At 48.8% G+C, this 13496-nt stretch overlaps 1 protein-coding gene across 1 annotated transcript in view; it reads right to left on the reverse strand.

Annotated features, from left to right (window-relative positions):
* Positions 1-13496, reverse strand: part of boc (BOC cell adhesion associated, oncogene regulated) — a 34591-nt gene that overhangs the window by 15139 nt on the left and 5956 nt on the right. The window contains exons 2-3 of the mRNA XM_062521090.1: positions 5840-5974; positions 4906-5187 (exon numbers count right to left, since the gene is read on the reverse strand). Coding sequence (XP_062377074.1) covers positions 4906-5187; positions 5840-5957 — 400 coding nt within the window. The 5' untranslated portion in view covers positions 5958-5974. The remainder of the gene's footprint in view (positions 1-4905; positions 5188-5839; positions 5975-13496) is intronic.

The raw sequence follows: 13496 nt of genomic DNA on the forward strand, positions 1-13496 counted from the left end.
ACACACACGCGCACAAACAGAGGTCAGGTGGAAAGAGGGAGTGAGTGATGAGATAGTGAGAGAGAAGTAAGGACAGGGGGAGTGCCATGGCTAAGATATGTGTAGGGGGAGACTATACAGTGTGTGTGTGTGTGTGTGTGTGTGTGTGTGTGTGTGTGCGTACTGTATGTATGCGCGTATGCATCTGTGAGACAGAATAAGACACAGAGCATATGCTGGTTGAGCTGGAGCAGGTGTACGAATTTATGTATGTATAGTTTGTGTCTGTAAACATCCCGAACATCCCACCCGCATACTACACTGTATGTCACCAGCACAGTTTAGACACACAGACCACAGATCACAGCTCCACACCGGACTCCGGGTCCTGACCTGAAGACGTGGGAGGCAGGCGTGGGTACTAACATGGACGCCGTTTCTGTCCCCAGCTCAATAGAATGATGTGGCTCCGCTCCGACTCTCACTGGTCCTGCTCAGTGTCTCTGTCCTCTCTCTCTCTCTCTGCTGCCTCTATCTCTTCATTTATTTCTCTCCCTCCCTCCCCTGTCTTGTTTCTATCCATCAGTCGGTCTCTGTTTCTTCTCTGCATGCCTCCCTTTTTTCCTACCCCTCTCCTGGTTCTTTTCTATCTGTCTCTCTTGTATTATTTTCTCTGTCTCCCTCTCTCTGTCTGTTCAATTTCTTCTCTCTCAATCCCTCTCTCTCTCTCTCTTTCCCTCTCTCCCTAGGCTCCCAGTTGGAGTCTGGATTCTGAGAATCAGACGGGATTAATGATATTTATAAAGTGGATCAGCCCCTTTTCCAGCGCTGCTTTGGCAAGCCTTTCATAAATGCTTCAGGGTTACTTATCATTCATCATTTTAATGGCCCTGCCTGTGGAGTCAACCAGTGTCTGTTTCTGTCTCTCTCTCTCTCTCTCTCTCGCTCTCTCTCTCTCTCTTTTGTGTGTGTGTGTGTGTGTGTGTGTGTGTGTGTGTGTGTGTGTGTGTGTGTGTGTGTGTGAGAGAGAGAGAGAGAGAGAGATTGTGTGTATGTGTTTGCATGTGTGTGGGAGTGTGTGGTTTGGTTCGTGCATTTGGTGATTCTAGGGAGACTGCACAGTATCATTTAGACAGTGGGTGGGTGCGTGCGGACTCTGACCATATATAAGAGAATGTGAGAGTCTGCGAGAGAGGGACACATAGAGAAAGAGCTTGAGTGAAAGACAGAGAGAACGAGAGAGAGATAGAGGGAGAGACCGAGAGAGTGAGGGAGCGAAAGAGGAGAGGAGAAAGTAATGATGAAGGAGAAAAAGAAGCTGATGAGTGATCTGTGAGTAAGCTTGTGGCTTGTGAGGACTCCATCAACCACATGTGTGCACTTAACCCGCAGTCACACAAATCACATCCTTTGTTTCCATGTCTCTCTCTCTCTGTGTCTGAGTCAGTGTGTGTGTGTATCTGTGGAGAAAGTCATTCTGTAAGGACACAACTCCTTGCGGTGTGTGTGTGTGTGTGTGTGGCTGGGTTGTGGCCAATAGGGAGAGGAGAGGAGAGGAGAAGAGAGGAGAGGAGAAAAGAGAAGGGAGGCTGCATGTCTACAGCAGGAATTCGAGCAGGGAGTTTTAAATAATGCAGAAACAGACCGAGGCTCCCGGGGGGGAGAGGGCTGTGATCACACACACACACACACACACACACACACACACACACACATTCCAGAACCTGGCCCCGTCAGCACAGCCAGACAGAGCAGAGTGGAGCATGCAGGGCCCCGGGCCCTGGGCCTGCACTCAAGAGCACAAAAACAAATGGGCAGAGGACAGGAGGAGGAGGCCAGGAGAGCTGAAATATGGAGACACACACACACTCTCCCCCTCTCTCACACACACACACACACACACTCACACACAATCGAACATGTATACACACACACACACACAAGGTCCCAGAGGTGCTGTTCTGGCCTGTGCTGGGCTCTATGAGGGGGGGTGTTAACGTTAGGCCTCTTTATTAAATTAGACAGGGGCTGAGGGAGTATATGGGGGTTGGGGGGTAATAGTGGAGTAGGGACCCCACTAGAGGGGCCGGACCTCCTCCCTTTAAAATACACCCCCCCCCCCCCCCCCCCCCCGACCCCCATATATATTTGGGAGGAGAGACTTTATCACTAACATCTGATGTGAGAGAGAAGGAGAGAATGGAGGTTAAAAAGGAGACAAAATGGTTGGTTAGGGAGAGGGACAGAACAGTCGCAAAGACAATGAGAGACTATTTCAAGAAGGCTACATTTTCAGAAGGAATTTGAATGTTTGTGGGGGAGTAAGTGAACAAGACTCAATACACTGTGTGCATGTTTGTGTGTGTATGTGTTTGAGTGCGCTTGATTTTGTGTGTGTGTGTGTGTGTGAGTGTTTTAGTGTGCTTGATTGTGTGTGTGTGTGTGTGTGTGTGTGTGTGTGTGTGTGTGTGTGTGTGTGTGTGTGTGTGTTAGAGAGAAAGAGAAAGTAGGTCCGTGCATGTGTATGACAGAGTTGTTCAGTTGTTGAGGTTGGGATAGAAATGGGGCCTCTGACATCACGTCTCATCTTGTAGGTGGATCCTGTCTGAACTGGCCTGAGGAACCAGAGACGCTCACTTCGCTACACACACACACACACACACACACACACACACTTTTGTTCGCTTTATCTAATGGGTCGGGAACAATGTGAGAGCATGGAGGAAAAAAAACTTTTTTCCCTCCCTGGACTGATTTATTAGCCCCCACTCTCCCAAAGAGGACTTTCCACACACACGCGCACACACACACACACACACACACACACTATCTCTTATCTCTCGACCATTACAAATCTCCCTCTCCTCAATTAAAAACAGAATATTTGCTCAGCCCTTATCCTCCTTTTCCCCTTTTTCTGTGTGTGTGTGTGTGTGTGTGTGTTGTCTCGGGAGGAATGTGGTGAAGGTGAGGGAGGAAGTCTTTTTCTGATGGGCCCCAAGTACACCCCCCCCTTCTCTCTCTCTCTCTCTCTCTCTCTCGCACACACACACACACACACACACACACACACACACACACACACACACACACACACACACACGTCACATTACGCTACTCCCCTATTGGGGCCCTCTAGTGACTGACCTACAGCATACTCACTCACAAACATACTCACACAACATTTACATATGATTACATACACACAACCGCATAAATGCATACACACTAATACACACAAGTACACCCTGCCATACACTGCCACTCAACCATCTCTCTCTCACTCTCACACACACACACACACACACACACACACACACACACACACACACACACACACACACACACAGTTATAAGCTACTTTCCACTACCACTCAACCACCACTGACTACCACACCACCACGATATCCCATTATAATTATAACACACACACACACACACACATGAAAACACACACAGAGCACGTCAGTGCTTACGATGTCTCTGTTCCTGTTTTTTTTCTCTGGCTGTCTCTAAATGCAGGTTATGTGGTTAAGGCCTCTTACATGGACTGTAGCCCATGCTCTCTGCGTGAAAACATGTCAAAGAATATACATACATATATATACTTGTGTGTGTTAGAGAGAGAGAGAGCGAGAGAGAGAACATGGTTTTGTGCTTGAATGTGCTCTGTCATGTGAGGCTCATGTTAAACATCTCTGTAACTGTATGTGAATGCCAACTGTAGGCCATATCAGTCTGTCTGGTGTTTAGGTCGGAGCTTGGCTTCATTTAGAAAATGAAGAGGGGCAGTTAGCTGATGTATTTGCATATCCTTTACAGTGTATGTGTATATGGGCACTTGTGTGAGTGTGAGTGTGAGTGTGAGTGTGAGTGTGAGTGTGAGTGTAGTCCCTTTCCCACATGAGCGAGACATCCGGATGTCAAACGGATATCAAACGGGTGGCTGTATGTGGGAACGCAAAATTCGGGTATTTTCTTACCCGGAACTCACCCTACTAGCCCCCTAGTACTACTTCTAGATGTTACCCGGGTGCGCTTAGGTGGGAACGCAGCCGGCACAGTTCTGGGTAGAGATGGGGGGCGTAACGATGACGTGTAGAAATGCGCCCTTGCAGCCTGCTTGCAGCGCGAGGCAGAAAGTACAAATTGCCATGGTAACGATAAACATTGCCCTACGAGTATGAACAACACAGACGAGAACACCGAAAACAGTGACATTTTGTTGTGTACGTACAATAAAAATTTAAACTGCAATTACGTTGTTGTGTTTGTTGCGGGACAGGCAGGATTATCCTTGCAAACGTGAATAGCTTGAAGTGTTGTCGATTAGCTTGCAACTAGCTGTTTATTACAGTAGTTAGCAATTAACAGCTAACAGTTAACGTCACTGTTATTTAGCATTGTTGCTTTTTGTAGGAGTTGGGAAGGAGCCTCAGACCTCTGTGTGCTGTTTATATATTTCCCAGGTGTGTCATTATTTTCTATTAATTTGTTGTGTTGGATGTTTATACCAGAGAGGGTTGAATTAGAGCTTTGTTTATACTGTGGTCCTGGCGTTAGCTATTTTTTCCTCTATGCTAGCTCCCGCTGACTAGCGAGCTAACTAGCAGCTACTTCTGTTGTTTCACGATGTTTTGGATCTGATGTAAGTTCGCATCATCCAGGCAACACAGCACAACAACGCATTTATTTAGCGTCATCTCCCTCCCTCTGCAAGTGCTGACATTGCCCCACCCCTCGCGGCTCCTACTCGGGTCTAGTGTGAACACAATTACCCGTATCTCACTCGGACATAAAGCTCATGTGGGAAACGTCGTGTCGTGCCTCTATCCGGGTAAATATGTCCGGGTAACTTCTAGAAGTTATGTGGGAAAGGGACTTGTGAGTGTGAGTGTGAGTGTGAGTGTGAGTGTGAGAACTCACTTGCTGCGGTGACGTTGGCGGGCACGCTGGCGCGCGCTCCTATCGCCGTGCTCGCCACACACTGGTAGCGCCCGAGCGTCTGGTTGCTGAGCGACGCGATGACCAGCGAGCCGGGCTGGGCGAGCACGCCGAGCTCGGCGTAGTCGTCGTCGAAGAGCACGCGCCCGTCGAGGCGCCAGCTGATGTTGGCGTGGGGTGGCAGGGCGCTGCAGCGCAGCGTCACCGTGCCCCCCAGCTTCTGCACCACAGACCGGGGCTCCTCGGTGAAGACTGGCACGTCATCTGAGAGAGAGCGAGAGAGCAAGAGAGAGAAGGGAGAAGGGGAGGGGAGGAGGAGAAGGCAGCCCGTGGAGTGTGTGTGAGTGTGTGTGTGTGTGTGTGTGTGTGTGTGTGTGTGTGTGTGTGTGTGTGTGTGTGTGTGTGTGTGTGTGTGTGTGTGTGTGAGAGAGTGTGTGTGTGTGAGAGTGTGTGTGTGTGTGTGTGGTGAAAATGTCAGCGCATGTGAGAGCATCAGATGGTTGGGGTTGTCATAGCAGAGGACAAGAAAAAAAGAAAGATCAGCAAGACAGAACAGACAGAACAGAAAGAGAGGGCCAGTTGGAGAGCAAAAAAGAGAGAGGGAGGAGGAAGAGATAGAGAGGGACGAAGAGTGGGAGAGCAAGAGAAGTTGGAGCCATTAGACACGGGTAGAGGAAGAGGGAAAAACTGAGCTTTCGCTCAGCAACATCTAAGGGCAGCCGCCTGGCTCTCTGATCCAGACTCGGGCCCGGCGACTGTTTTTTCCATCACACTTTCCATTCATGAATTCCCCTCCTCGAGAGCTACAGTACCCCCCCCCCATTCCCGATTCCAGCTCGCTCTGAAAAATCCCCTCGTTTTCTTCCTCGGTGGTATTGGGGAGCCGAGTGCCAAGGAGGCGAGATGGGACACTCACCGTTGCTGTTGCTGTCGGCGCCGCCCTGGTGGCAGCAGAGGAGAACTGCGCCCAGAGCACAGAGCGCTTGGACCCGACGCTTTCTGGCCCAGGGAATCCAATCTAATGGTCCGGACATCTTCCATACACTACCCCCTGATGGAGAGAAAAAAGAGAGAGAGAGAGACAGACAGAGAGAGAGAGAAAGAGGGAAGAGATTAGATCTTGGGTCTGGCACAAACAGTCCACAGACATCTTATCAGCACAGTTCGCAGACACAGACAAGAGAGGGAATCTCTGCCCACACGGCCACATCCTCTCCGGCCCCAAAAGGTCCGACTGGACCTCAGCGTTAGGCCACAACACTCCCGGCTCGGCCCAAACGCCTCTGCCCAACGCTCCGAGTCGGAGCTCACCAACAGAACAACAACTGGCACGACCTCAGTGCGGCTTTGGCTACATACACGAAAAAACTCAAGATCAGTCTCTGTGATAGCGCCTCCATTCTAACACACTACACAACTTCCCTTATGCCAGCACACACACACACACACACACACACACACACACACACACACACACACACACACACACACACACACACACACACACACACACACACACACACACACACACACACACACACACACACACACACACACACACACACACACACACACACACACACACACACACACACACACACACACACACACACACACACACACACACACACACACACACACACACACACCACTCAGGCCCGTACCTAGAAGCCATGTCTGTGTTGGCGAGGCGGGCGCCCGGATTGTGCGGGCTGTAACCTGAGCCCCACCCCCTCACTCCCCAGTCAGGTGTAACTGATACAGGTACCGGGGCTTTCTGGGGGGGGGGTTGGGGAGGTGGGGGGGAATGAGCAATGAAGCACACAGAGACGGCATTCAGCAGTCCACACAAAGAACAACAGAGCTCACAGACACAGGAGGGCTATAAGGGAGAGACTTAGGAGCATATGCCACACAATAAAGTGTGTGTGTGTGAGAGTCTGTGAGTGTGTGTGCGTGTGCGAGTCTGTGAGTGTGTGCTGTTTGTGTCTGTTGATGTGTGCATGCTGCGTGAAGGCATCTCTGTTTGTCTGTGTGAGGTTGTGCAAGAATGTGTGTGTGTGTGTGTGTGTATTTCACAGCATGTGCTTCATATTTATGTTTGTATGTTTTTAATTGTGGATGCAGTTGTGGGTGGTGGGACAGACGGCGCTAAATCACCTGCATGTCAGCTTGATATGTGAGGGGGCCTGACACACAGAGAGAGAGACAGAGAAAAGAGAAAGGAGAAAAGAGAAAGAGATGGAGAGACACAGAGAGAAAGATAGAAAGAGAGAAAGAGACAAAAAAGGAGATTTGTCAAAAGTTTGTCAACAGAGGAGAGAGAAGAGAAAGAGAAAAGAGAGGAGATTGAATGAGACAGAGAGAGAGGGGGAAAGAGGGAGTAAGTAAAAGAGAGAGAGAGAGAGAGAGAGGGAGGGAAAGGGAGAGGGAGAGAGGGAGAGGTAATGGTCAGTCTATTAACAGTTAATGCAGGAAGGGGGAGCTTTTCTCTCTCCTCGCCCCTCGCTGCCAAGTTTCCCAAATTCTTTCCTGTCAGGTTAAACTAACAACTTCCCGTCACTATGAGGAGGGTGGTCCAGGGCTCCAAGCCTGCAAATCTCTCTCTCTCCTTCTCTCTCTCCCCTCCTCTTTTCTCTTCTCTCCATCTTTTTTTCTCTCTCCCTCTCTTTCTCTGCCTTCCCCATTCTGCCCCCCCACATACACACACACACAGCAACTCTGATGGGATCGTTACTGGAATGAAATGATTAATGACGCCATGAAGAAAGATCCAGACCTCCAAAACAGTGCAGGGCAAAAAAGGACAGACATGGAGGGGAAGGGAGAGGGGAAGGGAGAGGGGGGTGAGTGGAAAGACGACAACAACTCTGAGAAACAAGTCAGTCGTGGTGCGTTTGAGGGACTCTGATTCAGTTTTCATTTCTCTTTTCATGCGGTTAGCAGGTACACGGCCTGTGAAAAGACAGACAGAGGATAGATAGAGCTACAGAAAAGAAAGAAGAAGAGACAGAAGAGAGAAGAGAGAAACCCAAAAAACAGAGGGAAAAAAGAACAGAGAAACAGAGAGAGAAAAGAACTGAGAGAACGCCGAGGGAGAGAGAGAAGAGGGTGAAAGAGAGAGAGAGAGAGTGTGTTTCTCAGGGCAGTGTAGTCTTTCCCTCTCGACTGGCTGCTGGGGCTGGCCCTAAACAAATGTTTTTGATTCTCTCTGCCAAAAACAAACACATCATCATCGCCCTGGAAAGAGCGAGCGAGAGAGAGAGACAGAGAGAGAGGGCGGGAGGGAGAGAGAGCAAGTTGTGTCTTGGCATGGCCACCAGCTCCCACTCAACAGAGTGCCTAGTCTTTTATCATAGGTCTGTGTGTGCGCTTGTGTTATGTGTTTGTGTGTGTGTGTGTGTGTGTGTGTGTGTGTACGAGTCTGTCAGTCAAGAGCAGCTAAAACGCCACTAGAGGGGTCATCCAGCTGGCTTTAGTATCTCAGACATTCGGCTTTTTTATGCCTTATGACATCAACTGAACAGACAGAGGGGCGTTGTGGGGGTACAGAAACACAACTGCAACAAACAGTCTGCTTCTCCAATAAACACAGGGCCAGGCGAGGGCGATTAGCTAGCTAATTGAGAAAGCAGCACATGACAGATGAGAGAAACATGCTACTGCTAAACAGTGGCAGACTAGCCAGGTCAACCAACACACAGCGCAGACTAAGGTCTGGGGCAGTTGGCCATTTTGCTCCAGACATTTAACTTTTGTGGGCTATTTAAGGATCCGAGGATCCTCCGGGGCGGGCTACAAAAAGAGTGGCAACATTGAGACATTATTACCAAGGCAACAATGCTAATGCTACTTTTAGCACTGGCCGTTTGCTGCAGTCTAACAGAAGCATGTGTTTGTGTGTGTGTGTGTGTGTGTGTGGAAGGGGCTGGTATAGACAGCTGTCCTGTAAAAGCCACAGCAGAGGAGCCAATCCTCACGCCTTTGCTGTCAAACCACCTGTCCAAACTGCCAAAGCTAACCCCAGACACACTCACGCACACACATACACACACATACACACACACACACACACACACACACACACACACACTTTTCATTCATCCTGCGAGCGACACAAAGAGGCCCCAGTCATGTCAGCGGCCCTGTGAAACTCTACACGGCCTGCCTGACCACTCACTACAGATCCTTTACAGCCCTGTCCAGGGCCTTCAGTCAGGACAGACAGATGACCACATGTGTGTGTGTGTGTGTGTGTGTGTGTAGACAAACTGGGCATCAACAAAGCACTGCCATTACCTTTTACATGGTCTAACTGTCTCCAGCTGCTTCTGTCAAGTGCCTTCTGACAGTGCTCCTATTTACTAGGGCTTTACTAGGACTGAACTGTAAAGGAAATACTTGGTGTGTGCGTGAGAGTGTGCGTGAGAGTGTGTGTGTGTGTGTGTGTGTGCGTGTGTATATATATATGTGTGTGTGTGCGTGTGTGTGTGCATGAAAACCATAGGTATGGCTAAAATGTCTCAAATCTGTGACAGTCTAAGCAAGAGCCATGGGTTTATATAAACATGAGTCAGAGCACATTAGCGAGTGGGTGACTATGTGAGGCACAGCGCTAGCTATAAAAATGCATTAAAATGGCAATGGACACACAGTGCACAACTATGTGGCCAACTGGCCATGTTTTAGCACTTGTGAGCTAACTGCACTGTGGATGCCAACATAAAACTAGGAAATGGGCAGGCAAGTACTGTTCCTTTACAAATTCCCTATTTGGTTAGGAAAGCTAAAACAAGTTGTAGACCAATGAGCCTATCATGGCATCATCAGAGATCTTTCTGGTAGCTATCAGAATGCAAATGTAGCTACTAGCTAGATAGTATTTAGTGGGAAGCGATCACAAACATTAGTTTTAAACCTGTGCATGGCCATGTGCATTAATGCAGCTTCATTCCTGAATTATGTGAGTGTTTGTGCATGTATAATGTGTCTGTATGACTGTGCAGGAACACACTGACTGGTTTGCTGCTAGAGAGTATTAATGTGATTGAATGTGTTCATGTGTGTGTGATGGTATGCATACTTTTGGGACTGCAAATCGCAGTGTGTGAATATGTGTGTGTGTGTGTGTGTGTGAGTGATTGTGAGGAGTAGAAGTCACTTCATAAAGCCTCATTGTCAGCATGCAGGCCCCTTTCTTCCGGGGCCGTTGTGGTCACCATTGTCCAGCCGCCTGCACGGATAAATTCATTTTGACAACCCTGCTAATTGGATAAAACAGCACTCTCCCGCCTGAAGCCTCCTCCCTCACCGATCACATTCTTTCTGCTCTCTCTGGCACCAAGGGAGCACAGAAAGAGTGAGGAGGCAGTGTGTGTGTGTGTGTGTGTGTGTGTGTGTGCGTGTGTGTGTGTGTGTGAGAGAGAGAGAGAAGTGAAGAGCTGTAGAATATTTATCACATCCCCTCCTTTTGCCTTCATCTCCATTTTACATCCCCACTTTGATACCCTTTCTCCCTCACACACACTTACACTTTCTCTTTCCATCTCTCTCTCTCTCTCTCACACACACACACACATTTTCTGTCCCTGTCCCTCTCTCTCTGTACACTATGTCCCACACACACACACACACACACGTCATCATCAATTTTCAAACACTTCATAATACACCCCACCCCCCCCAACCATCATCACATTCACCACCACCACCACCACCCCACCACAGCCCCCTCGTCCCCTTCTCCTCCCCCCTCCTCCTTTAGATAAACACATGCGGTGTCAAGTGTGAGGAGTGCCGGGGGTTCAACTGGCTGTGCGGGGGCCCCCGCTTCCCACAATGCCGCTCTCGCATAGCTGTCGTGCGGGAGGCCGGTTGCCCCTGGCGACGCTAACAGGCAGAACGCACCTTAATAGAGTGGAGAGTCATTGTAAAGCAGTGAGCCGACGCGCGGACAATAACCCCACGGCCCTCGCTCTCAAAGGAAAGACGCTCCACTGAAGGGTCGGGGGAAGAGCTGATATGGGGAGGGGGGGCTCAATGGCCAAAAAGAAGAGGGTGGGTGGGGGGGGACATTACTCAATGGCCAAGAGTGGATGGTGAGTAGAGGTGGTGATAATTCAGGGGAGCAGGAGAGGAATGGCGGGGAGGGGGGGGGGGGGGTACTTAATGGTTCACGAGTTTATGTGCAATTTGAGGGTGGAAAAGAAGGTTCCAGATTAATAAAAGGGGTAAATGTCAGGTGTGGGTCAAGGAGATAACCAAGACAGTGAGCAAGAGTGAAAGAGAGTGAGAGTGAGTGTGTGAGTGTGAAGCGATCTGTGGGTGTTGAAATGTCGCACCGCACCCCTCCGTCCCCCTCGCGACCCCCACTCCTCCAGTGGCCTGCTGTGTGATAGGAGAAGTGGCCTTTTGGTCTGATGGACTGTGGGCCGGCGGGGCGGCCATCTTGAGTAGGAGTCAATGAGTGGTGTGAATGAAGTCACTCCAGAGCTCTTTTAAAGAGAAGGCCTCCATTCACACTGGCCTGCACAACCAACTGCCCTCGCATCTCCATAGGATTAATTAAACTCTCACACACACGCACACTCCTCTCAGGACAAGAGCTCGTAACCTTCTGATCTTTACCCAAAGGACCGAGATTTCCCTTAAACCAACTCTTCACTCAACTTGAATCCACCCACAAAACTGCTGACTTTGAACAGGACATTGAGACTCCTGAAGTACTGATCATGGTCCACATTCTGTTAGCTCTGGGTTTTTTCTCGTGTCCATTAAAAACAGTGCTGCAGCTACCTTTGCCAAAAGGTTCACTGTCCCGCTGATCTTTAACCAGAGAATCTCACCAACATGACACCATCAGCCCCACCTTCCATATACGCACTTCTCCTTCTGCCAAAACTCACAACTCCAAACTAGTCCAGAACACTTTGGTCTGTACCACAAGGGATTTTTCCGTCCATCTTCATCAAAATTTCACTGGGTCACTCAAAACCAGTTACCTCAGCTTACTCTCACATGAGTTCACTGTAGCTGAACAACTGAACTCCACCCAAAGAACAACTTGTTAGTTCTCCAAACCACTACACCACCCATAAATCTCAAGTGGATATAGACATATTTTATATGAAGTGATTTGCCACTAGCTCTGAGCCTCCACAAGGCAACAAAACCACTGATTTTCAACTAAAATAAGTCCACAACTTTATTGTTTCTTATAGTTAATGTTATTAATTTACAAAACATAGACTCCATAATACGCTCCAGAATATTAGACTATGACTAATAACATTCTATGTATGTGTGTGTGTGTGTGCATGTATATATCGACTACACACACACACATACACGTTTGCCGACAGCTTGTCCAACACCCGCTTCACTGTGCCTCATGCCTTAAAACCACTTCCTCTGTGGTTCCGTTTTGACTGAAAAAACTGACCAGGAATCAGTTCCTCCTTCCAGCTAACCTGGATTAATGTTTGGTGCAGAACCTGCCATCTGTTCCCACACCAGCTACCAAGCTTGTTTCTGAATCTGCATCAAAAGGAAGTTAAACAACCTTCCAGAACATTCCCACGGACCGTGAAGATGTTCAGCAGGTGGAGAAAAAGAGAAAGAAAAAAGAAAGACAGAGAAAGAGAGAGATTGAGAGAGAGAGAGAGACGCCCCCGTTTCCCATTCAGTCTGTCTCTAGCTCCCACAATCCTCTTCCAGCCGCTCCAATGCCGGAAAATTAAACATCAAAGGCACCACTAACGAGGACGTGGAGTCCAACCCCACCGCCCAACCTCCTTCCCAAGCCCACCCCACCCCAATCCTTCCTTCAGCAATAACGAGCAGCAGACACTCTCTAGGGATTAACGAGCGAGGGACGAAGCCAAGGCCAAGGATCTCTAATCAATTAGGGCACCGTAGCATTTGCATAATTTATATAACAAGGCAGAATTAACTAGCACACGCTAATTACTGTGTGATGGCTCAATGAAGCCGCTGTCTTGTTCTTTCTCTCTCGCTCTCGCTGTCTCTCTCTCTCCCACATTCCTTCATGACGGCTCAATGCAACAGCTGTCTCAGGGTCCACATACCTCCATTGCGGCTCCAGGGCCATGGGAGCCATCACCTGGGCTAGATCCAGTTTCAGCAGGGCTTAGTGCAATATGCATGACAATCACGTCACTGAAAGGACTCCTGAACTCAAGCTAATTAGGTTAAAGCTAGAGTGGCTCAAAGGGCCATATAAAAACCAATGGTTTATCATAGCACTGCCATTATATGTCTACCAGTCTACAATTGAGTCATTCAGGGAATTACAATATAGGGAATGTATTGTGAGTGAGAGATAGATCACAGCCAAAAATAATTATTTCCAAAACCCAAAACTAACCTACCAATTTACCAACAAAAAATAAGGTTCAGAGTCTACACTATGTGACAGTTATTGTACTATGCACATGCATGAGACAAGTGTGCATTTGCTTGTGTGTGTGTGTGTGTGTGTGTGTGTGTGTGTGTGTGTGTGTGTGTGTGGGTGTGTGTGTGTGTGTGTGTGTGTGTGTGTGTGTGTGTGTGTT

This window comes from Sardina pilchardus, chromosome 19, assembly GCF_963854185.1.
Source record: "Sardina pilchardus chromosome 19, fSarPil1.1, whole genome shotgun sequence".
NCBI lineage: Eukaryota > Metazoa > Chordata > Actinopteri > Clupeiformes > Clupeidae > Sardina > Sardina pilchardus.